Source organism: Schistocerca serialis, chromosome 3, assembly GCF_023864345.2.
Source record: "Schistocerca serialis cubense isolate TAMUIC-IGC-003099 chromosome 3, iqSchSeri2.2, whole genome shotgun sequence".
NCBI classification, from domain to species: domain Eukaryota; kingdom Metazoa; phylum Arthropoda; class Insecta; order Orthoptera; family Acrididae; genus Schistocerca; species Schistocerca serialis.
In genome coordinates this window covers 422,814,061-422,833,085 of record NC_064640.1, presented here as the reverse complement: position 1 = coordinate 422,833,085, position 19,025 = coordinate 422,814,061, and the positions used below count along the sequence as shown (strand labels likewise).

At 39.1% G+C, this 19,025-nt stretch overlaps 1 protein-coding gene across 1 annotated transcript in view; it reads right to left on the bottom strand.

Annotated features, from left to right (window-relative positions):
• The window catches only part of LOC126470301 (protein purity of essence), a 475,244-nt gene that overhangs the window by 313,197 nt on the left and 143,022 nt on the right, over positions 1-19,025 (bottom strand). The window contains exons 13-17 of the mRNA XM_050098072.1: positions 8,970-9,184; positions 7,940-8,063; positions 7,601-7,827; positions 7,288-7,488; positions 5,827-5,999 (exon numbers count right to left, since the gene is read on the bottom strand). Coding sequence (XP_049954029.1) covers positions 5,827-5,999; positions 7,288-7,488; positions 7,601-7,827; positions 7,940-8,063; positions 8,970-9,184 — 940 coding nt within the window. The remainder of the gene's footprint in view (positions 1-5,826; positions 6,000-7,287; positions 7,489-7,600; positions 7,828-7,939; positions 8,064-8,969; positions 9,185-19,025) is intronic.

The following is a 19,025-nucleotide window of genomic DNA, read 5'->3' as shown; positions in this document are numbered from 1 at the left end:
TTTCACTCTGTATGGAACTTCTCCTTTTTACCGTAATCTACAGCTTTACAAATGTCTGCTTGTGTCTGTGTATGTGCGGATGGATATGAGTGTGTGTGCGAGTGTATACCTGTCCTTTTTTCCCCCTAAGGTAAGTCTTTCCGCTCCCGGGATTGGAATGACTCCTTACCCTCTCCCTTAAAACCCACATCCTTTCGTCTTTCCCTCTCCTTCCCTCTTTCTTGATGAGGCAACAGTTTGTTGCGAAAGCTTGAATTTTGTGTGTCTATCGACGTGCCAGCGCTTTGGTTTGGTAAGTCACATCATCTTTGTGTGTGTCTATATATATATATATATATATATATATATATATATATATATATATATATATATATATATATATATATATATATATATATATATATATATATATAATTTCTTTTCTTCCAATTTCCACTGAGCACCTCCTCATTAGTTACATAATCCACCACTCTAATCTTCAGCATTCTTCTGTAGTACCACATTGCAAAAGCTTCTATTCTCTTCTAGTGTAAACTGTTTATCGCCAATGTTTCACTTCCATACAAGGCTACACTTCAAACAAATACCTTTAGAAAAAGACATCCTAACACACAAACCTATAGTCAAAGTTAACAAATTTCTCTTCTTCAAAAGCACTTTTCTTGCCATTGCTAATCTATGTTTTATATCCCCTCTTCTTCGACTTTCATCAGTTACTTTCCTTCCCAAATGGCAAAACTCATCTGCTGCTTTTAGAGTGACATTTCCTACTCTAATTCCATTAGCATCACCTAATTTAATTCAAATACATTCCATTACCCTTGTTCTGCTTTTATTAATGTTCATCTTACATCCTCTTTTCAAAACACTTGCTCTTCCAAGTCCTTTGCCGTCTCCAACAGAATTACAATGTCGTTGGCAAACCTCAAAGTTTTTATTTCTTCGCCCTGAATTTTGTTCCCTTCTCCAAATTTTTCTTTGCTTTCCTTTACTGCTTGCTCAATGTACAGACTGTGAACAACATGGGGATTACAATACAAACCTGCCCGCTACATTCTCAACCTATGCTTCCCTTTCATGCCCCCTCGACTCTTGTAACTTCTGCCTAGTTTCTGTACAAGTTGTAAATAGCCTTTTGCTTCCTGTATTACAACAGAGAACTACACTGCTGCAGAGATTATAAAACCAAGTTAAATGTGGTGTCTCCTACCGAGATACTGAACTGTATATGGAATTATCCATCACTTCATCTCTATGAAATGCAGTTACAATTGACTGCAAAGCATTGCATAGTGAAACAGGAAAGGAAACAATCAGCCTAGGCAGGAAGAGGGGAAAGCATACCATAAAATTGTTAAGACATATTTTGTGAAATAATTTACATCAAAATAAATATATCAATCCACAAAAAACTAACCTAAGCATCATAAATGAGTCAAGAAAGGAACTGTCAATTAACTAACATAGTTAATCAGTATAATTTCAGAGAAATGTTTGTGGCTTAGATACCCTAAAATGTGTTGCTAATACTGTAATTTACAAAAATAAAAGCTATTTAATCCTGTAGCTATGCTTCATATAACACATTTATAACGTACTTATTATTATATACTGTACTACAGAAACATATTTCATGGTGTACTACTCTTGATATTCCTACATTCATAAAATGAAGACAAAGCCTTCAGTGTGCACAAAACACAGTAACAACAGCACATAAAGAGAGATTTTACATAATTAAAAAATGAAAAACTGTAAGTACAGCTTTCAAAAGATGGTGTTGTATGGCTTTTTCACCACCATTCACAAAACTACTTATTATTATATCAAAATCTGATTACCTGTTGCCACACATCACAACAAAGAGTAAATGCTCAACATTCTGTTGTCAATTTCACAGAGAAAAATTTGGACAATGGTCTGCTGTATGTATTAAGCAAGTGATTCAATTTTGCACCAACACCTACAGCACCACCTTTAATAAGCTATACAACACCTTCCTTTGGATGTTGCAAAACAAATAAGACAGGAAACTTGCCACACTTTTTTGAAAACTGTTCCTCAAAATAGTAACTCAGCCTCTGCACAAAACGCAGTACTACGAAATCTACAAAAGGATCCTGATGTAGTACTGAAGGCTGACAAAGGAAAGTAAACATTTCATTACCTCTTAATTTGTACAATGACAAGATATATGGACTACTAAGTGATTCTACCTATGGAGGCACTGATTACAACCTTACAGGATGTGTGAAACAGGAAACTCCTGCACTCCAGAATTCCTCCTCCTAATCTCAAGAGTTCATCAGGATGTTAAGGCCACATGTTTGTGTACCACGAAGACTGTATGGCCTTCCAAAAACTCACAGTCTACCTTTACATCCAACAGTGAGCAACAATGGAGCTCATACAGTTTAGCCAAACGCCTAGCTTTTTCGCTCAGACCTTAAATTAGATGACTGTATCAACAGCCTGAGGGCTCTGTTTCCGTGCAGTCTGGATTGTTTAGTTAGCCTTGATGTGGAATTTTTACAAGAGTCCCGCTTGCAAATTCTTTGGCACAAATTAGTAATAAGTTTCAGGTGAAGAACGTCACTGGTTTGTTTTGGCATGCTCTTTCCTTGAACTATTTTATTTTCAACAAAGAATATTTTGAACAGATTGACGGCATGACCATGGACATCCTTTGTCTCCCTTACTGGCCACCTTTTTATGGAGGATTTCAAGGAGAGAACACTTGAATCAGTTGCCGTGAAACCACATTTTTATAGTGTGGTCTCATGGAAAAGATTATTAATAGAGTTTCTTCATCAACTCAGCATCATTCATAACAATGATCGATTAACTATGGAAACAGACAAAGAAGGTTGTGTCTCTCTCTCCCCCCCCCCCCCCCCCAGTACTAATGATTACATTACATTCATGTTTCTTACGATACACCACTGTAACACACACACACACACACACACACACACACACACACACACACAAACTCACTTCCAATCTTCTATTTAGATCACCATGTTTTATTACATCAACTATCAGATTCAATCTCTGCAACTGATCATCTTAGAAAATAGATGGTAATGTAAGTACATTATTGCCTGCATTCAACAAACAGTTAAAAGCAGCAGCTAAACTGAATTACAGTCTGGTTAGTAAAACGAAGTAGGATATAACTAAATTCCTTTAAATTTAATATTGCAAAATGATGGCATTCAAAGATGTGTTACATTAACCCTTTCATGGCTGCAAGGACCAAGCATCCTGTCTTGCCAGCCGGTTGAAGAGGGTGAACGTATTGTGCACCTCACCAGCAGGTGGGTTACACAGCCACACAACTGCTGCAGGCTACAGCCACTGTGGACTAACCACAAATTCCATCTTACATAGAACCACTCTTCAATACTACCTTATAGAACAATCAGTACCACAATGTGTGGTCACAGTGGATGCAGTTTCTGATAACGATGAAAGAGAACTTCAAAACTAACACATGGTTTCTGTTGTAAATTCATCCTGGCTGAGGAAGTTATTTCCGAAAAATGACAAGAATTTTCAAGATATAGTTTTAAAGTGAACAGTTCCTAGTGAAGACCTGCAGAACTTGGACCATCTTGTGTTCCACACGACAGTAAGTGTTGATGAGAAATGGCACATATTTTGCTCCCCTGTTCACCTTTATTAAGTATCCAATATGGCAGCTCTGTAGGATAATTCATGCCCTTTCACACTGTGTGTGTGTGTGTGTGTGTGTGTGTGTGTGTGTGTGTGTACTTTGAAAAATAGGAAATCAAATTACATTTACTTGGCCATGTATGTGTGCCATTTTCTGTTCTACATGGCTGCGAATGTTGGTGAGAATCTGCATGTATCTACTGCACTGTTCTCCTTTTGTAATATTTGATACGTATGCTCATTAGGATAATTTATTCCCTTCAGATTATATATGATGCTGACATTTGTCTTGTGTAGGTCAGGAAATCAAATTTTATCTACTAGATTGACTCTTAAGCAGAAAGGAGATAGGAGCAGGTGTATACTGTAGCACTTTCTGACAATACAAATAAGAGAAGATAATGGCAGAGTTGGCAGGAATGTTGAAATGCGGAAAGCAGAGTGTTGCCATTCTATTGTGCACTTTTACCTGCTCCCATGCCCAGGCATACATGAATACCCTTAGCCACCAGACCTTCCTATCTGATGGGTTTACATAAATGCCTATAGCTGTCTGAAAGTTCTACCTGCCAGGTTTAAATGAATGCATTCAAAGCTATTTGGGCACTAACTGCTGGGCATACATGTATGACCATAGTCACGAAAGGGTTAAACCAATATGGATGTACTGCGAAGGTTTACCAGACTACAGCAAAGTTTTAAATTATATCTTTTTAGGGCAGACCTATTCTAGAGCCATACTGGAATCCTTTGCCAATTCATATTATTTAACTCATCTCACACAATTTGAAATCAGCATTATGGGAACCAGCAACACTTCTATTTACATTCTTGTTATGATCATACTGATATGGCCATAGCTTCAGTTCTACAGATAATTTTCTCTTAGATCATGAAACCAAAACCCTGACATTAAATATAATTATTTATGATATAAACACCAAGTAGAAAACCTGAAGAGTAATAAAAGAAAATTAAGAAAAAAAAATAACGCTAAAGTAAACAATTACTGGCCCATCTCAGTACTGTCAAGAAGAGAAACATTATTAGCGACAAACAGACTTCAAAATGGACTGTCAACAGGTTCTCTCTCTCTACACACGATGGATTTAGAATCAATAAATCAAAAATTATTTTAAAGTATTATGTATACACACAGCAGATCCAGAGAAGTTCATTTTATTTGAATGATCAAAAGCAGTATCAGTTTCATGTTAATTATGTAGCAATAGGCAGTAGGCAGTAAATAACCTTCCACTTGCACTGTCAGAAGAATCCATATCCTTTCTGTCTGCAGATGATACCAATTTAGGACTTAAGAAAGAGGTACTAGTCCTCTCACTAAGTGGAGCTAATAAAAGATTTGAAAACATTAGCAAATGATTCAAGGCAAGTGGATCTTATCAGATTTTTTATAAAACTAATAATGTATACTTCAACACTTCTCACAGAACTCCACAACCCATGACCAAAGTCCATTCAAACAATGACATACAAATTGCATATAGTGTTCAGTTTTGGGACTACAGATAGATCACAACCCATTTAGGAAAACCCATACCCCAGAATTAATCGAATGCCTCCATTCAACTACACCTTCAGCAATGATGATTTATTTTAAAATGATAAAACAAAGTTTATTCTAGATCTTCTACACCATAATGAGTTATGGAACAATTTTCGGCAAACTTGGGCTGCTTACAGGGTAACACGTTATAAAAAGTATTTGGTGTTAGTACTGGAACATCCTGCAGTAGTACGATGTAGGATGGTAATATTAGGAAAGAAAATGACCTTGACTATAACCTCCAAAAAACATTGTTGGGCAACTCATCATCAATTGAAGAGTGTCTTCACAATGACATATAAACTTAAAGTATTACATTATAATACAACTAATTCCAGTTCTGCAACACCACAATACTTCATACTTGCACTGCACTTAAATGAAATGTATGTCCTTGATTATTTCCATATCCGACTGACTAGTCTTCAAGAGATCCCCAGAGTAAGGCTCAGGTTACATAACACCATGTTAATTTTTCTACTTGTCCCCACAATGTCCTTTCAATCATCCCTTTCACAATCTTTTAACTTAAAATAATCCTAGTAAGAGTTATAACAAGGAATTTGATCTAGTATAGCTACCTCCAGCAGACAGTGAAGCAGTATCTCACTGAACAATGTCCAATAACAGACATTTCCGTCTCCCGTTTCATTGCTGGGCACAATTGATCAGCTACATTAAGAATTTCAATCACTGAATTCAAAAGAGAGTCATAACTCCACTTTCCAGGTGAACCAACAATGAAGTTACATGCCTATAAACAAAAAACAAAAAGAAATATCAATATTTTGTATCAATTTTGATGTGTCAGGATGGTTTAAAATAACACTTAATTGATATAATGTACAACAAGAAATGCGTATTATTTTAGCAAAAAGTAAGCCAGAATTGATAGCAAACAAGTAACCCAATTTATGGTGGCCATCACAAATAGTAGAAATAAATGCAAATCTGTTAGAAGAAAGGAATCCACAACAACAAATTGCTGTCAATCTAATCATCCACTAATTATGGTGAGCTGGGAGAAATGGTCCACTGGTACACTCTAACAGTGTTTTGCAACAGCGATCAAGTTCTAGAATTAAGAAAATGTACACTTTCACGAGTATATATTATTTATAGCCTAGAAAGAATATCCTAGCAATACTGCCATCCAGCAGTAACAACAACTAGCAAGGGGAGGCCACGACACTGGGACCACGGATTTACATCATCAAACTTTGTACACTTTTAGTAGGCCATTAAAACAACATAATGTGCAAGTAGTAAGGTGCACTACTCCAGCAATTCCATAAAAATCACAAGAGAAGTTTTACACATCTTTTATGTGGTTAATGTACCTGTGCGAAGTAGGTACTTTTAAGAAGTCATTGTGGTCCAGATGTTGGCGTTCGCGCAATGCGAGAGGTTGTGGACAAGGTGATGGTTCGAATCTTGGCACCTGATCTGCGCATTTTCATGATGATGTAGTGAATTTCATGTGCTATTTGATTATTATTTTTAATTAAATTTTCAAGAACTAGTGACAGTCTTGGAAAGCCCACATGAAACTTCAATAAATAATTATGTGAATCACGTTATTCAGTAATACAGTGAGTCACAATGTGGCAGACCACAACAGGTAATGTACAATTACTCGTCAGATGTGCTCTCAACATCACACACTGCAGGACAGTGTTTGCATACTGACATGGAAAATATAAATTGAAACAGCATCTACTACATCAAATGAAAGCATTTTTCCTGTGTTTACAGAGAATGTTCAGAGATTCTAAGGGAAAACACACCTCCACTAGGACCCCACAAAGTAGACTAGATGGGCTTTCCTTGAGAGGCAGAGCTCAATATAATGTACTAAACAGAAGGTTATTACCTGAAAACAAATGTCATATCTAGAATGTAACAGAGAATGACTTAATACATAGGTTGCATTATGTTGTCATTGCTAGGGAAGTGGTCTTTCAAGAAACCTGATGTGACTTCCAGTCAACTTTAAGAACAAACAGCAGCTGAAGTAACATATTTAGCCCTTCATATCTTACCAGTCCATCCAGTTTCGGTACATCTTGATTGCTTCCCTCTGGCATGGTCAGGAAATAGAATCTTGGGCGGAACTGGCTCTCTTGTTGGTTTGCAAGTCTTTGGAATGTTGCTTCAACTTCAGCAGCAATGAATGCATGCTCTGATTTATTTCTGCTATTATCATATACAACAGCTGGTGCTCTAAACAGTATCCAGTCAACCTATAAGCATGAGAGACTCAAGAATTTCTAATACACTAAAATAAGCAGGTCTCCTGCAAATGAAAGGTGAAATAAGTTTACTGTTTAACTAAATCAGTCAGCAGGGCCTTACCCGTTCCAAAAGTGACTGTGGAGCTTCGTACAGATATTTCAGCTGATATTCAAAGAGAAGAATCAGTCTTGAAAGATATAAGATTTGCAAGTCACTCATTTGCTGCTTGACTGCATCAGCACAACGAATAGCTGCACTGGCAGTCATTAACATAACTGATTTCCTTGGTATTAAGTTCAGGGAGTGAAACAAATATAAGAGAACATAAGCATGTTCAATGTTTAAATCTGCAAATATTGAAAAGATACAAGCAGTTCAGATTAATCATAAGGAATTAATCATAAGGAACATGTTCTTAAGTCAGACATTGACATATAGTGGCAAACTGAAACATCTTACCTTCAGAGTCTGGTTCATACACACCAATTGGACGTGTGACACTTTCTACTATTGTATTTATCAATCGTTTCCAAACATTTAATACTGCATTTGTTCTTTCCTGCAGAGGCTTTAACATAATCATCTAAAAATTGAAAAACAAAACAACAAAAAATTATCATTAATAATTATGACAATAAAAAATAAAAACTCAAATATTTTCAGTCTGACAACATGATCAACACTGTAATTATTATTATTATTATTGAAAGACATGAGGGAGTCAAAGTGGATACCCAGTCCATAACATGGACTCCAGCAAATATCATAAGCTTCATAATAAATCTTAGTAGTTTATGTGCAACAAAAGATGGAATGAGAGGTAACACAGCTGAAATGCAGACACAGATTAAAGAAAGGGGAAAGAGAGTGTAGATGAGCTAAGGGGCAGAACCGGGGAGAGGGGCTGGAGTGGGGGATGAGAGCAAAGCTGTGAGGGTGGAGAAGATGAGGTGCAAGGATGTAAGAATGAGGAAGTAGTGGTAGAACACGGCAGAAGATGAAAGAGGTGATACGTAATTAGGAAGAAGGACAAATTAACAGTAATTATGAATTTACATTATGGTACTTAAACATATACTTTTCAGCAATGGTGAACTTGGATGTGCACAAAGTATTTAGATGGAATGAACACACTGGAGTGCGTAAACTTAAGTAGAGGGGTAATTGTCACAAACTGCACATGCCTGATATAACTATTATTTTTATCTGTTTAAACATGATGATAACAGTTGCATAAGAATATTTGTGAAAGCCAAAATCTCTCAGTTTTTAACTGTGAATAAGACAGATAACTGATAGTGGAGTTATTTATTTATTCATCCACGTATCATTTCAAAGTGATACAGAATTTGTCATCATAATGCAATGAAAACAGATAGCTCAAAATACACACACACAAACACACACACACACACACACACACACACACACACACACACACGCACACGCGCAAACGTGCTTTTTTGTTGACAGAACTTCTAGTACACACCTGCGCTACAACTGCCAAAGAGCGACAATGTAGTAAGAGTGGCCACATGCTGGGATTACTGTGATCCTTCACCAGAAGATTTAGAAACTGCTTCTGCATTGTGTCAGTCAGAATGCGGCTCATCACCATATTATGTGTGAATTGAGAGAAAGCTCCTGAGAAACGATTGTACAGCACTTCCAAATTAGAATATATTGTTTCAGCTGCAGAATCTTCTGTAAAAATGAAAGACAAGTAAAGATATGGTTGTCTGAAGCATATTCAATATTTGGAAATAATGGTTTGGCAATTAACATTAATTACATTAACAGTTCTGGCTGGTCATTTGGGGGATTTTCTTAGTTACATGCAAAAAGGAAAAACACTCATTTGCCACCAGTTCTCAGTCAGAGAAGAGTGTGTTCTCATATTCTGGAGATGGGAGAGGTATGCATGAGCTACAATAATGAGTTGGAATCTATCGCTATGGTGTAAAGTTGTGTATGCATTGGCTCTGTTGAGAAAGACACTGTAATAGTAAAAACTGGACATATATAATGATCTCTCATTTGGATGACTGTTCTGACAAGTTACTTCGATGAAGTAAAACAGACCTTCATAACTGCATGTCACAATTCTGTGTGGCAAATTATGCATAAGTTGCTCAGAAATTAAGTAACATATTTTGCCATGCATAACAACATATTTACAATCAAGTGAAATTTGGACTGTTTAATAACAGGTGATAAACCTGAAGTAACTACGGAATGCTAGTGGGAAAGTCACATATGCTACTGCAGCAGAACTCCGAACAGTAATTTTTGAATAGTGCACCACACACTTGTAGTTATAATTAAAGCAAAGGCATTGAAGCAGTTTTGTGATTTGGTTAGCCTGCCCCCCCCCCCCCCCTTTTCAATTTCAATCGACACACAGCTGCTCTCATCAAATGTCATGCCAAGTGTTAATTGTGTGTATTGTGTAGCATTGTGTGTAGCCTTGCATAAATGATCGAAGTATGGTGTTGTTTGTTATTTCCTTCAAGCAGAAGTTTAGTCTTATCCTGTCGCAATGTTAAGATGGAAAATACAGGTATTACCAAACAAGGTGGGAAAACCCTTTTGATGGAAGAGAAAGTAAAAATTCTCCCGAAATAGTTTAAGTTCATCATGGAACATGCATTGCATTAGCACAGAGTTTAGGAATATCTGTGTCTACACGGAACACCATTGTCAAAAACAAAGACCACTGTGGAAATTGTAAATAACAGTAGAACAAATTAAAATGAAAAAAATTAAGTATCTCGGTTATTCTAAATAAACAGAACTGAAAGAAATTACGAAGAACTGGTTTCAGACAGCATGTGCTTTGAACATCCCTATGAATAGTGTGATGTGTGAAAAGGTGCTGAACATGGACAATGTGCTTGAAATCCAGGATTTCTCCGCACCTAATAGGGGGAGTGACAGGTTCAAGATGTGGTACAATGTAGTGTACTAAACTGTATGTTGTAAAGGAGACAGTGTAAATCTAAAAACTGCTAGTGAATGGCAGATTATAACAACTTATAAATCAACATAAACTGAAGGATATTTTCAATAAATATGATACTGGTCTTTCAGCATCCTTCCAAACAGAACACATGCCTTCAAAAGTGAAAATAGTCATGGGGGGAAACACAGTAAAGAGAAGTGGTTATTATCCATGGTGTCAAAACCTACTACAGGAAAGCCATTGTGCATAAGGCATTAACTTTGACAGAACCTGGAAAAGAACCAGTCTCTTTTAAAGCATAAATTTTAGCTGCTTTGCACTATATTACCAAGGCATGGACAGAGGTTAAGGAGTCCACCAAATCCAAATGCTTTCGAAAAGTGTGATTCATTCAAGTAGATGAAGGAAATGAATCTGACACAGAAGACCTGAGAAATAAATGTTTTCACTGTTTAAAGCAAATCTGTTAAAAATGTGACTGACTGTCATATACAGGAAAACAATGATAGTGCAGAAAGTGATAGTGATGACTATAGTGGTGGTCCCTCCATCACAGTTGTAAAAGCAGCAGTGAAGACAATAGAAACAATATTTCTGCTGCCAATGTAGATATCAAAGCTGTACGCTGTGTTTACGAACTAGAAAACCATGATGAAAAATTCCATAAAAAATGGCTTATAATGTTTTATGAAGTGTGATATGGCACCCTCCCCCTAAAATTTTAGCTGCAGTGACAGACTGATCTGTGTCATAGCCGAGGTCTACAATGATTTGAAGGTTGCAATTTGGTTGTGAGTTGGTGAAGCCAGTGACTGAAATAAAGGCTACGAAGAAAGACTGATCTACAGTGTAGTGCTACATGCAATGCACTTAACAATTTTTCAAGCGCTTTCCATTACACAATCAAAAACCACTACATAAATTCAATGTAGTATGTTCACCCATTGGCATCTTTTTTGCAGGACACGTTACAGTAAAACTGATATCTTTTGGAGAGATCTTTAATGTAGCGTACACTAACTGCATTTTAATAGGCTGCAAGCATAAATACAAAAGCTGCAATATGGCGTCTTCACTTTGCAAGCCAATAAATCAACATGACAGCTGCTCAGTTTGCTCTCTCCACAATGCCTAATTTTTAGTGTGATTTGTTGTGCTAAAGTTTGGTAAATGACATGTAAGTGACTAAGCATAGCATAAAATGCCGATAACCTTTATTAGATAAATAATTAGTCCTTTATGAGTATTTGGACGCCTATTATGTACATACATCATACACTCCTGGAAATGGAAAAAAGAACACATTGACACCGGTGTGTCAGATCAACCATACTTGCTCCGGACACTGCGAGAGGGCTGTACAAGCAATGATCACACGCACGGCACAGCGGACACACCAGGAACCGCGGTGTTGGCCGTCAAATGGCGCTAGCTGCGCAGCATTTGTGCACCGCCGCCGTCAGTGTCAGCCAGTTTGCCGTGGCATACGGAGCTCCATCACAGTCTTTAACACTGGTAGCATGCCGCGACAGCGTGGACGTGAACCGTATGTGCAGTTGACGGACTTTGAGCGAGGGCGTATAGTGGGCATGCGGGAGGCCGGGTGGACGTACTGCCGAATTGCTCAACACGTGGGGCATGAGGTCTCCACAGTACATCGATGTTGTCGCCAGTGGTCGGCGGAAGGTGCACGTGCCCGTCGACCTGGGACCGGACCGCAGCGACGAACGGATGCACGCCAAGACCGTAGGATCCTACGCAGTGCCGTAGGGGACCGCACCGCCACTTCCCAGCAAATTAGGGACACTGTTGCTCCCGGGGTATCGGCGAGGACTATTCGCAACTGTCTCCATGAAGCTGGGATACGGTCCCGCACACCGTTAGGCCGTCTTCCGCTCACGCCCCAACATCGTGCAGCCCGCCTCCAGTGGTGTCGCGACAGGCGTAAATGGAAGGACGAATGGAGACGTGTCGTCTTCAGCGATGAGAGTCGCTTCTGCCTTGGTGCCAATGATGGTCGTATGCGTGTTTGGCGCCGTGCAGGTGAGCGCCACAATCAGGACTGCATACGACCGAGGCACACAGGGCCAACACCCGGCATCATGGTGTGGGGAGCGATCTCCTACACTGGCCGTACACCACTGGTGATCGTCGAGGGGACACTGAATAGTGCACGGTACATCCAAACCGTCATCGAACCCATTGTTCTACCATTCCCAGACCGGCAAGGGAACTTGCTGTTCCAACAGGACAATGCACGTCCGCATGTATCCCGTGCCACCCAACGTGCTCTAGAAGGTGTAAGTCAACTACCCTGGCCAGCAAGATCTCCGGATCTGTCCCCCATTGAGCATGTTTGGGACTGGATGAAGCGTCGTCTCACGCGGTCTGCACGTCCAGCACGAACGCTGGTTCAACTGAGGCGCCAGGTGGAAATGGCATGGCAAGCCGTTCCACAGGACTACATCCAGCATCTCTACGATCGTCTCCATGGGAGAATAGCCGCCTGCATTGCTGCGAAAGGTGGATATACACTGTACTAGTGCCGACATTGTGCATGCTCTGTTGCCTGTGTCTATGTGCCTGTGGTTCTGTCAGTGTGATCATGTGATGTATCTGACCCCAGCAATGTGTCAATAAAGTTTCCCCTCCCTGGGACAATGAATTCACGGTGTTCTTATTTCAATTTCCAGGAGTGTACGTAAACTACAAAAATGTAAGGGGGGATCCTATATGTAAATTTTAACACTTAAAACATTATTTCCCACATTTTACATTTTCCCCACATTCTTTCAAGTACCTTGAAAGGTGTAAAAGTAGGGTTTTACTGTAACTCTGAATTAAAATAATACACAGAGAAATAAAATAAACAAAAAGTAATGGTTTACATCAACTTTTATCTTCGCTTCCTTTTTTGCTTACTATATAGGCTAGCCATCTGTAGTACCACTACTTCTAATTATGATCAGCAGCAGCAGCAGCAGCAGCAGCAGCAGCACTGGTATCATTATCTGAGTTGATAGTTTCATCTAACTAATGACAAGTGAGAACAGACGCAATGTATTTCTACAGTGTGTTGACTGTAACTTAGCCAATGCCTAAGGAGGATTGTAGAGAGTGCATGAAGCAAGCCCAGCCTCCTCATAGACCACCATGGGGGTGAAGAGCCATGCAGCTGACACACCTCTTTTTCCCCAGTGAGCATTTCCAACATTGCTGCACAAAACACAGAAGTACGCCACTGACCCCTAGGTAAACTTTTACCGTCTCGTGCAGAAATGTACACTGATGGGCCAAAACATTATGACCAATGGCCACCACGAAGTTGCATGCTGCCTGGTGGCACTGAAGGCATATGATGCAGTAAGAGAAGTATATGAGTGGAGCAGAGACGAATGGGGAATCATTCTAGCAATGATAAGAGGCACACATGCGGAAATCTGCTGACATAAGCGACAAAGCCACATTGTCGTAGTCCAGTGCCTACGGGCAAGTATCTCGGAAATGGTAATGCTGGTTGGCTGTTAGCATGCTACTGTCTTGAGCATCTATGGAAAGTGGTTGAAGAATGCTGAAACCACGAGTAGGTGGCAAGAAGTTGAACGTCCATGCCTCAATCGCACAACATAGAGATCAGAGGCTTGCCCATACTCTCGGTGAGATGAATCCCGTTTACTGTTCAACTCGGTCAATGGTCATGTCCAGATAAGCTGTCATCCAGATAAATGACTGCTTGAAGCATGCAGCGTACCGTGGACGCAGGCCACAGGGGGCAGTATTACGTTATGAGGGACAGCCATCTGGCCTTCCATGCGACCTGCAGTAGTAATCGAAAGCGCCACGATAGCTGTGGACTACGTGAACATTACTAGGGACCACCTGTAAACCCTTATGTTTGACGTCTTCCTCACCAGTGATGGCATCTTCCAGCAGAATAAGTGTCCATGTCACAAGGCCAGAATCGTGGTGCAACGGTTTGAGGAGCATGATAGCAAACTCACACTGATGTCTTGGTCATCAAATTCAACTTATCTGAGTCTGTTGAAACCCAACTGGGATGCTATCTGGCACTAGCTCCACACTCACAAACCAACTGCCCGTAAATTACGGGAAGTGTGTGACCTGTGTGTAAGCACCTCATGCCACAAACCTCTGGAAACGTGTCAAGCATTTGCTGAATCCACGGCACGCAGAATCACTGCCGAATTGCATTACAGAATTGGACCACACTTTTATGTAGGGGCTTATAATGCTTTGGATCATCTGATTACAGACTTCAATTCTGACTGCAAACAGATTCTGGCACACTGCAATTTAAGTGTGATAGGTGTTGATAAAAGCCATGGTATGTGGTACACATCCTTGTTGTTAGTAGCACAACAAAATATGTTGCTCGCTCACCACTTCTCTCGCCACACACATCCTAGCTCTCAGCTAAGATAGTGTCACTGTTCCCTCTCCAAGCTTTCCAAAGTCTTCAAAATAAAGTTGCATATGACCTCAATTACCAAAGCTTCATCTGGGAAAAAAACCACCTATATTAATCTATTAAACAACATAAAAACATTAACCTCAGCAGCAACAGTTTAATCTGCAAATGTAAGATGACCCCGTATTTTTCAAATGACTAATTTCAGGGGAAAACCACATATTATACACAGGTACATTAGGGACATCATTTCTTCTTTACAGTCCTTATTTCGAGTAGTAGAACCTAATCCCTAACCTATACTGAATTTTTGGCTATTTCAAAGGGAGTAGTGCCGACAGGGACTCACGCATTGCAGTCATAGTTTTTCACAACTTTTTGTTGGCTGAAGAACTTTGTGATGCCCTAGGTCATTAAAAAGTATGTGTTGAGCTTATTCAGGTGAATGAAACCATCTCTTGCAGTATTACCGTAAAATTATATTATGTTATATGACTTAATTTTATATTTATTTATACATATTCAGGATGGATTTTACATTAAACAGAAAGAACACGAATTTGTCATACAGTTTGAAGAGAATCTGTAACATAGGATGCAGGGAAGCTGAAATTCATTTGTAATCACTGAACAGATATAGTTTAATGATAATCAAAAAGTAACTTCACGCCAGGAAACAACCCAAAAACAATGCTACATTTCGAGACTATCACTACAGTTTGATGGTCGGAGGGGGGGGGGGGGGGGGGGGGGGGGGGGGCGGGACAGAAAAAAATACATATGAGTTTTCAAACAAGATACACTACAGAAAAACGTTTCTGAAATAACTGCCTATGAATTCAGCAGGAAATGTTAGAATAAGAGAATTAAAAATATTATCATATTTAACCTCATTTCCTCAACAGCGTATACAAAACTGCTATGAGATAATTGTTAATGATTTTCAGGGCAGAAACTTTGAAAACATTCTGTAAAATATTCTAATGATACTTGAGGAATGAACCTACAATGTATTTAATTTTATTATGTTAATAGGACTGTCTTCTCTTCAGTGCTGTACTGCTCATAAACAAGTTTTGTTTGAAAATGGTGCTATGTCTGACTGTGTGTACATTAATACCAGAAACATGTAAGTGTACATGCTGTGTAGTTTTATTCCACATTACCATAAAATATGTTATGATACCCCAGACCTGACCCGATTTGATTGAGACAAATTTAAACAAGTTAAATGTAATGTAATGACAAAACTGATCTCAGCTGCCTCACATGGGGCTGCACAACTGAAAGACAAAGTGTCAAAACAGGCACTTTTTCTAGACAAAAAAACATCCTCTCTGAGAGCTACTGTTCCTACAAGTTTTTTTGTAGACACCCTGAGCATTGTACATGGCTCTGTATCTACTAGTGGAAATTATGAAACTGACTATATTTGCACCTGCCAAACAGCTCATCTGCAACCTTCTTTTTAAACATGCTTCAAATGTCTGCAGAGAGAGATTTCCTTGGTTAGTGGACCAAACAATTTCACGGCTATGTTTTCCATACCCACTGAAACACAGTAAGGGATTCATAACTTCTGTCAGAAGTTCGGTATTTGTTAATTACATCAATATTCTTAAAGAGAGAGAGAGAGAGAGAGAGCTACCTCATAGTTGCACAGAATGGTTCATCAGATTATGAAAATATGCTAAATATGTTAACTTCACATTTTGTGTATCCCGTTTGGTACATTAATATTCACTGAAAATTTTATATTGTTGCAATATTAAGCCAATTGTAAAGTATCATATCAATGTTGCAACATTTATTTGCAGAAAGTCATTTATCATGCAAAGATCCGGCAGGGAACACGAGAAAATTCTGGACCTATGTAAAATTGCTAAGTGGGCCTAAGGAATCCATTCAGTTACTTCTTGATCACTCTAGGGTGGCAGTTGAAGATAGGAAAATAAATAAATAAATAAATAAATTTCACGTTTAAGAAATCATTGACACTGGAAAATTGTACAAACATACCATTGTTTGAGCATCAAGCAGACTCCAGTATGGACAACATAGTAATAAGCATCAATGGTGTAGAGAAACAACTAAAAATAGTTGAAAACAAATAAGTCACCAGGTCCGGATGGAATCCACATTTGCTTTTTCAAAGAGTACTCTACAGCACTGGTCCCTTACCTAGCTTGCATTTATTGCAGATCTACCACCCAGCGCACAGTCACAAGCGACTGCAGAAAAGTGCAGGTCACTCCTGTATATAAGAAGGGCAAATGAAAGGACCTGCAAAATTACAGACCAATATCTCTAACATCGGTTTGCTGCAGAATCCTTGAACACATTCTCAGTTCGAATGTAATAAATGTTCTTGACTGACAATCTTATGTCCACAAATAAGAATAGTTTTAGAAAGCATCACTCCTGCGAAACTCAGCTTATCCTTTCCTTACGCGACATACTGCGAACTATGGATGAAGGGCAACAGGTATATTCCATATTTCTAGATTTCCGGAAAGCATCGGAGACGGCATCCCACTGGAGGCTGTTAAATTAGGTATGAGCATATGGAATAATTTCCAAGATATGTGAGTGGTCGAAGACTTCTTAAGTAATAGGTCCCAGTATAATGCCCTCGACGGCGAGTGTTCATCAGAGACAAGCGTATCATCACAGTGCACCAGGGAAGTGTGACAGGACAGCTATTATGACTATAGGAAGATACAAAATGACTTACATCAAATTTCTCGTTGGTGTGGTGAATGTCGGCTAGTTCTATATGTGGAAAAATGTAAGTTAATGTAGATGAGAAGGATAAACAAACCCATAATGTTCAGGTACAGCATTAGTTGTGTCCTGCTTGACTCAGTCACATCATTTGAATATCTGGGTGTAATGTTGCAAAGCGATATGAAATGGAATGAGCATCTGAGGATTGTGGTAGGGAACGTGAATAGTCAACTGCAGTTGGAGAACTCCAGGGAAGTGTGGTTCATCTGTAAAGGAAACCGCGAATAGGATGCTAATGTGATCTACTCTTTAGTATTGCTGGAGTGTTTGGTATAGGTAGCCGGTCAGATTAAAGGAAGACATCGAAGCAAATCAGAGGCGGACTGTTAGATTTGTTACTGGTTGATTCACATAACATGCATGTGTTATGGACGTGCTTCAGGAACTCAAATGGGAGTCCCTGGAAGGGAGGCAATACCCCCCCCCCCCCCCAGTAGCAGTACTGAGAAAATTTAGAGAACCAGCATTTGAAGCCGATTGCAGAATGATTCTATTGCCTTCAACATGCATTGCACACAAGGACCACAAAGATAAAGATATGTGAAATTAGGGCTCATAAGGAGGCATATAGACAGTCGCTTTTCCCTCACTCTATTTGTGAGTGGAACAGGAAAGGAAACGACTAGTAGTGGTACAGGGTAAACTGCGCAAGCGCCATATGGAGGATTGTGGAGTATTTATGTAGATGTGAACAGGTTTCACAAAAATATATTTACAGTTATTTCACAACTGCTTCTTTGACAATCCAGATGCTTGCACAGTTGTGAAATGTAAATAAATCTACCTATTACTTCAGATACAATGGGAGCTCATTTGAGTGTAGTACGTTAGCTGTGATGACTGAACATCATGGAACACACCCAGCACACTATCCCCCACATAACAGATAAAACAGGGTCTTCACATAAATTACTTTAATTACTTGAGTTACCATTTTGTATTTTTCTTTATACAAAATTCACAGATAAATTCTGCTACACACTACCAGCCCCATTAAGATAACTTCTTCAAAAGTACGTCTTTATACCTACAGTCAGACACCTTGGATAACTCACAAAATGTCACCCCTAGAATATCCATTACATTATCAGATTTACTACACTGATGGTGCAGCCATAAAAATGTCATACAATGGGGCTGTCCTCTGGAAATTCCAACTTCTTTACACAAATAACAGTTTATGGTTACATTATTGTAGTTACATCAGTTGCAAATTAAAACTCATTGTTAGTATGATAACCACACTCCTTTTCATCAAAAGCGAAACACAGCGGCCACATCCATGTATCCTCAAAGCTACTACTAGACCTGGCGAAATTCCTCAAAGCCATCATCATGGCTCAAAATGGGGCTCACGTTACCTGCAG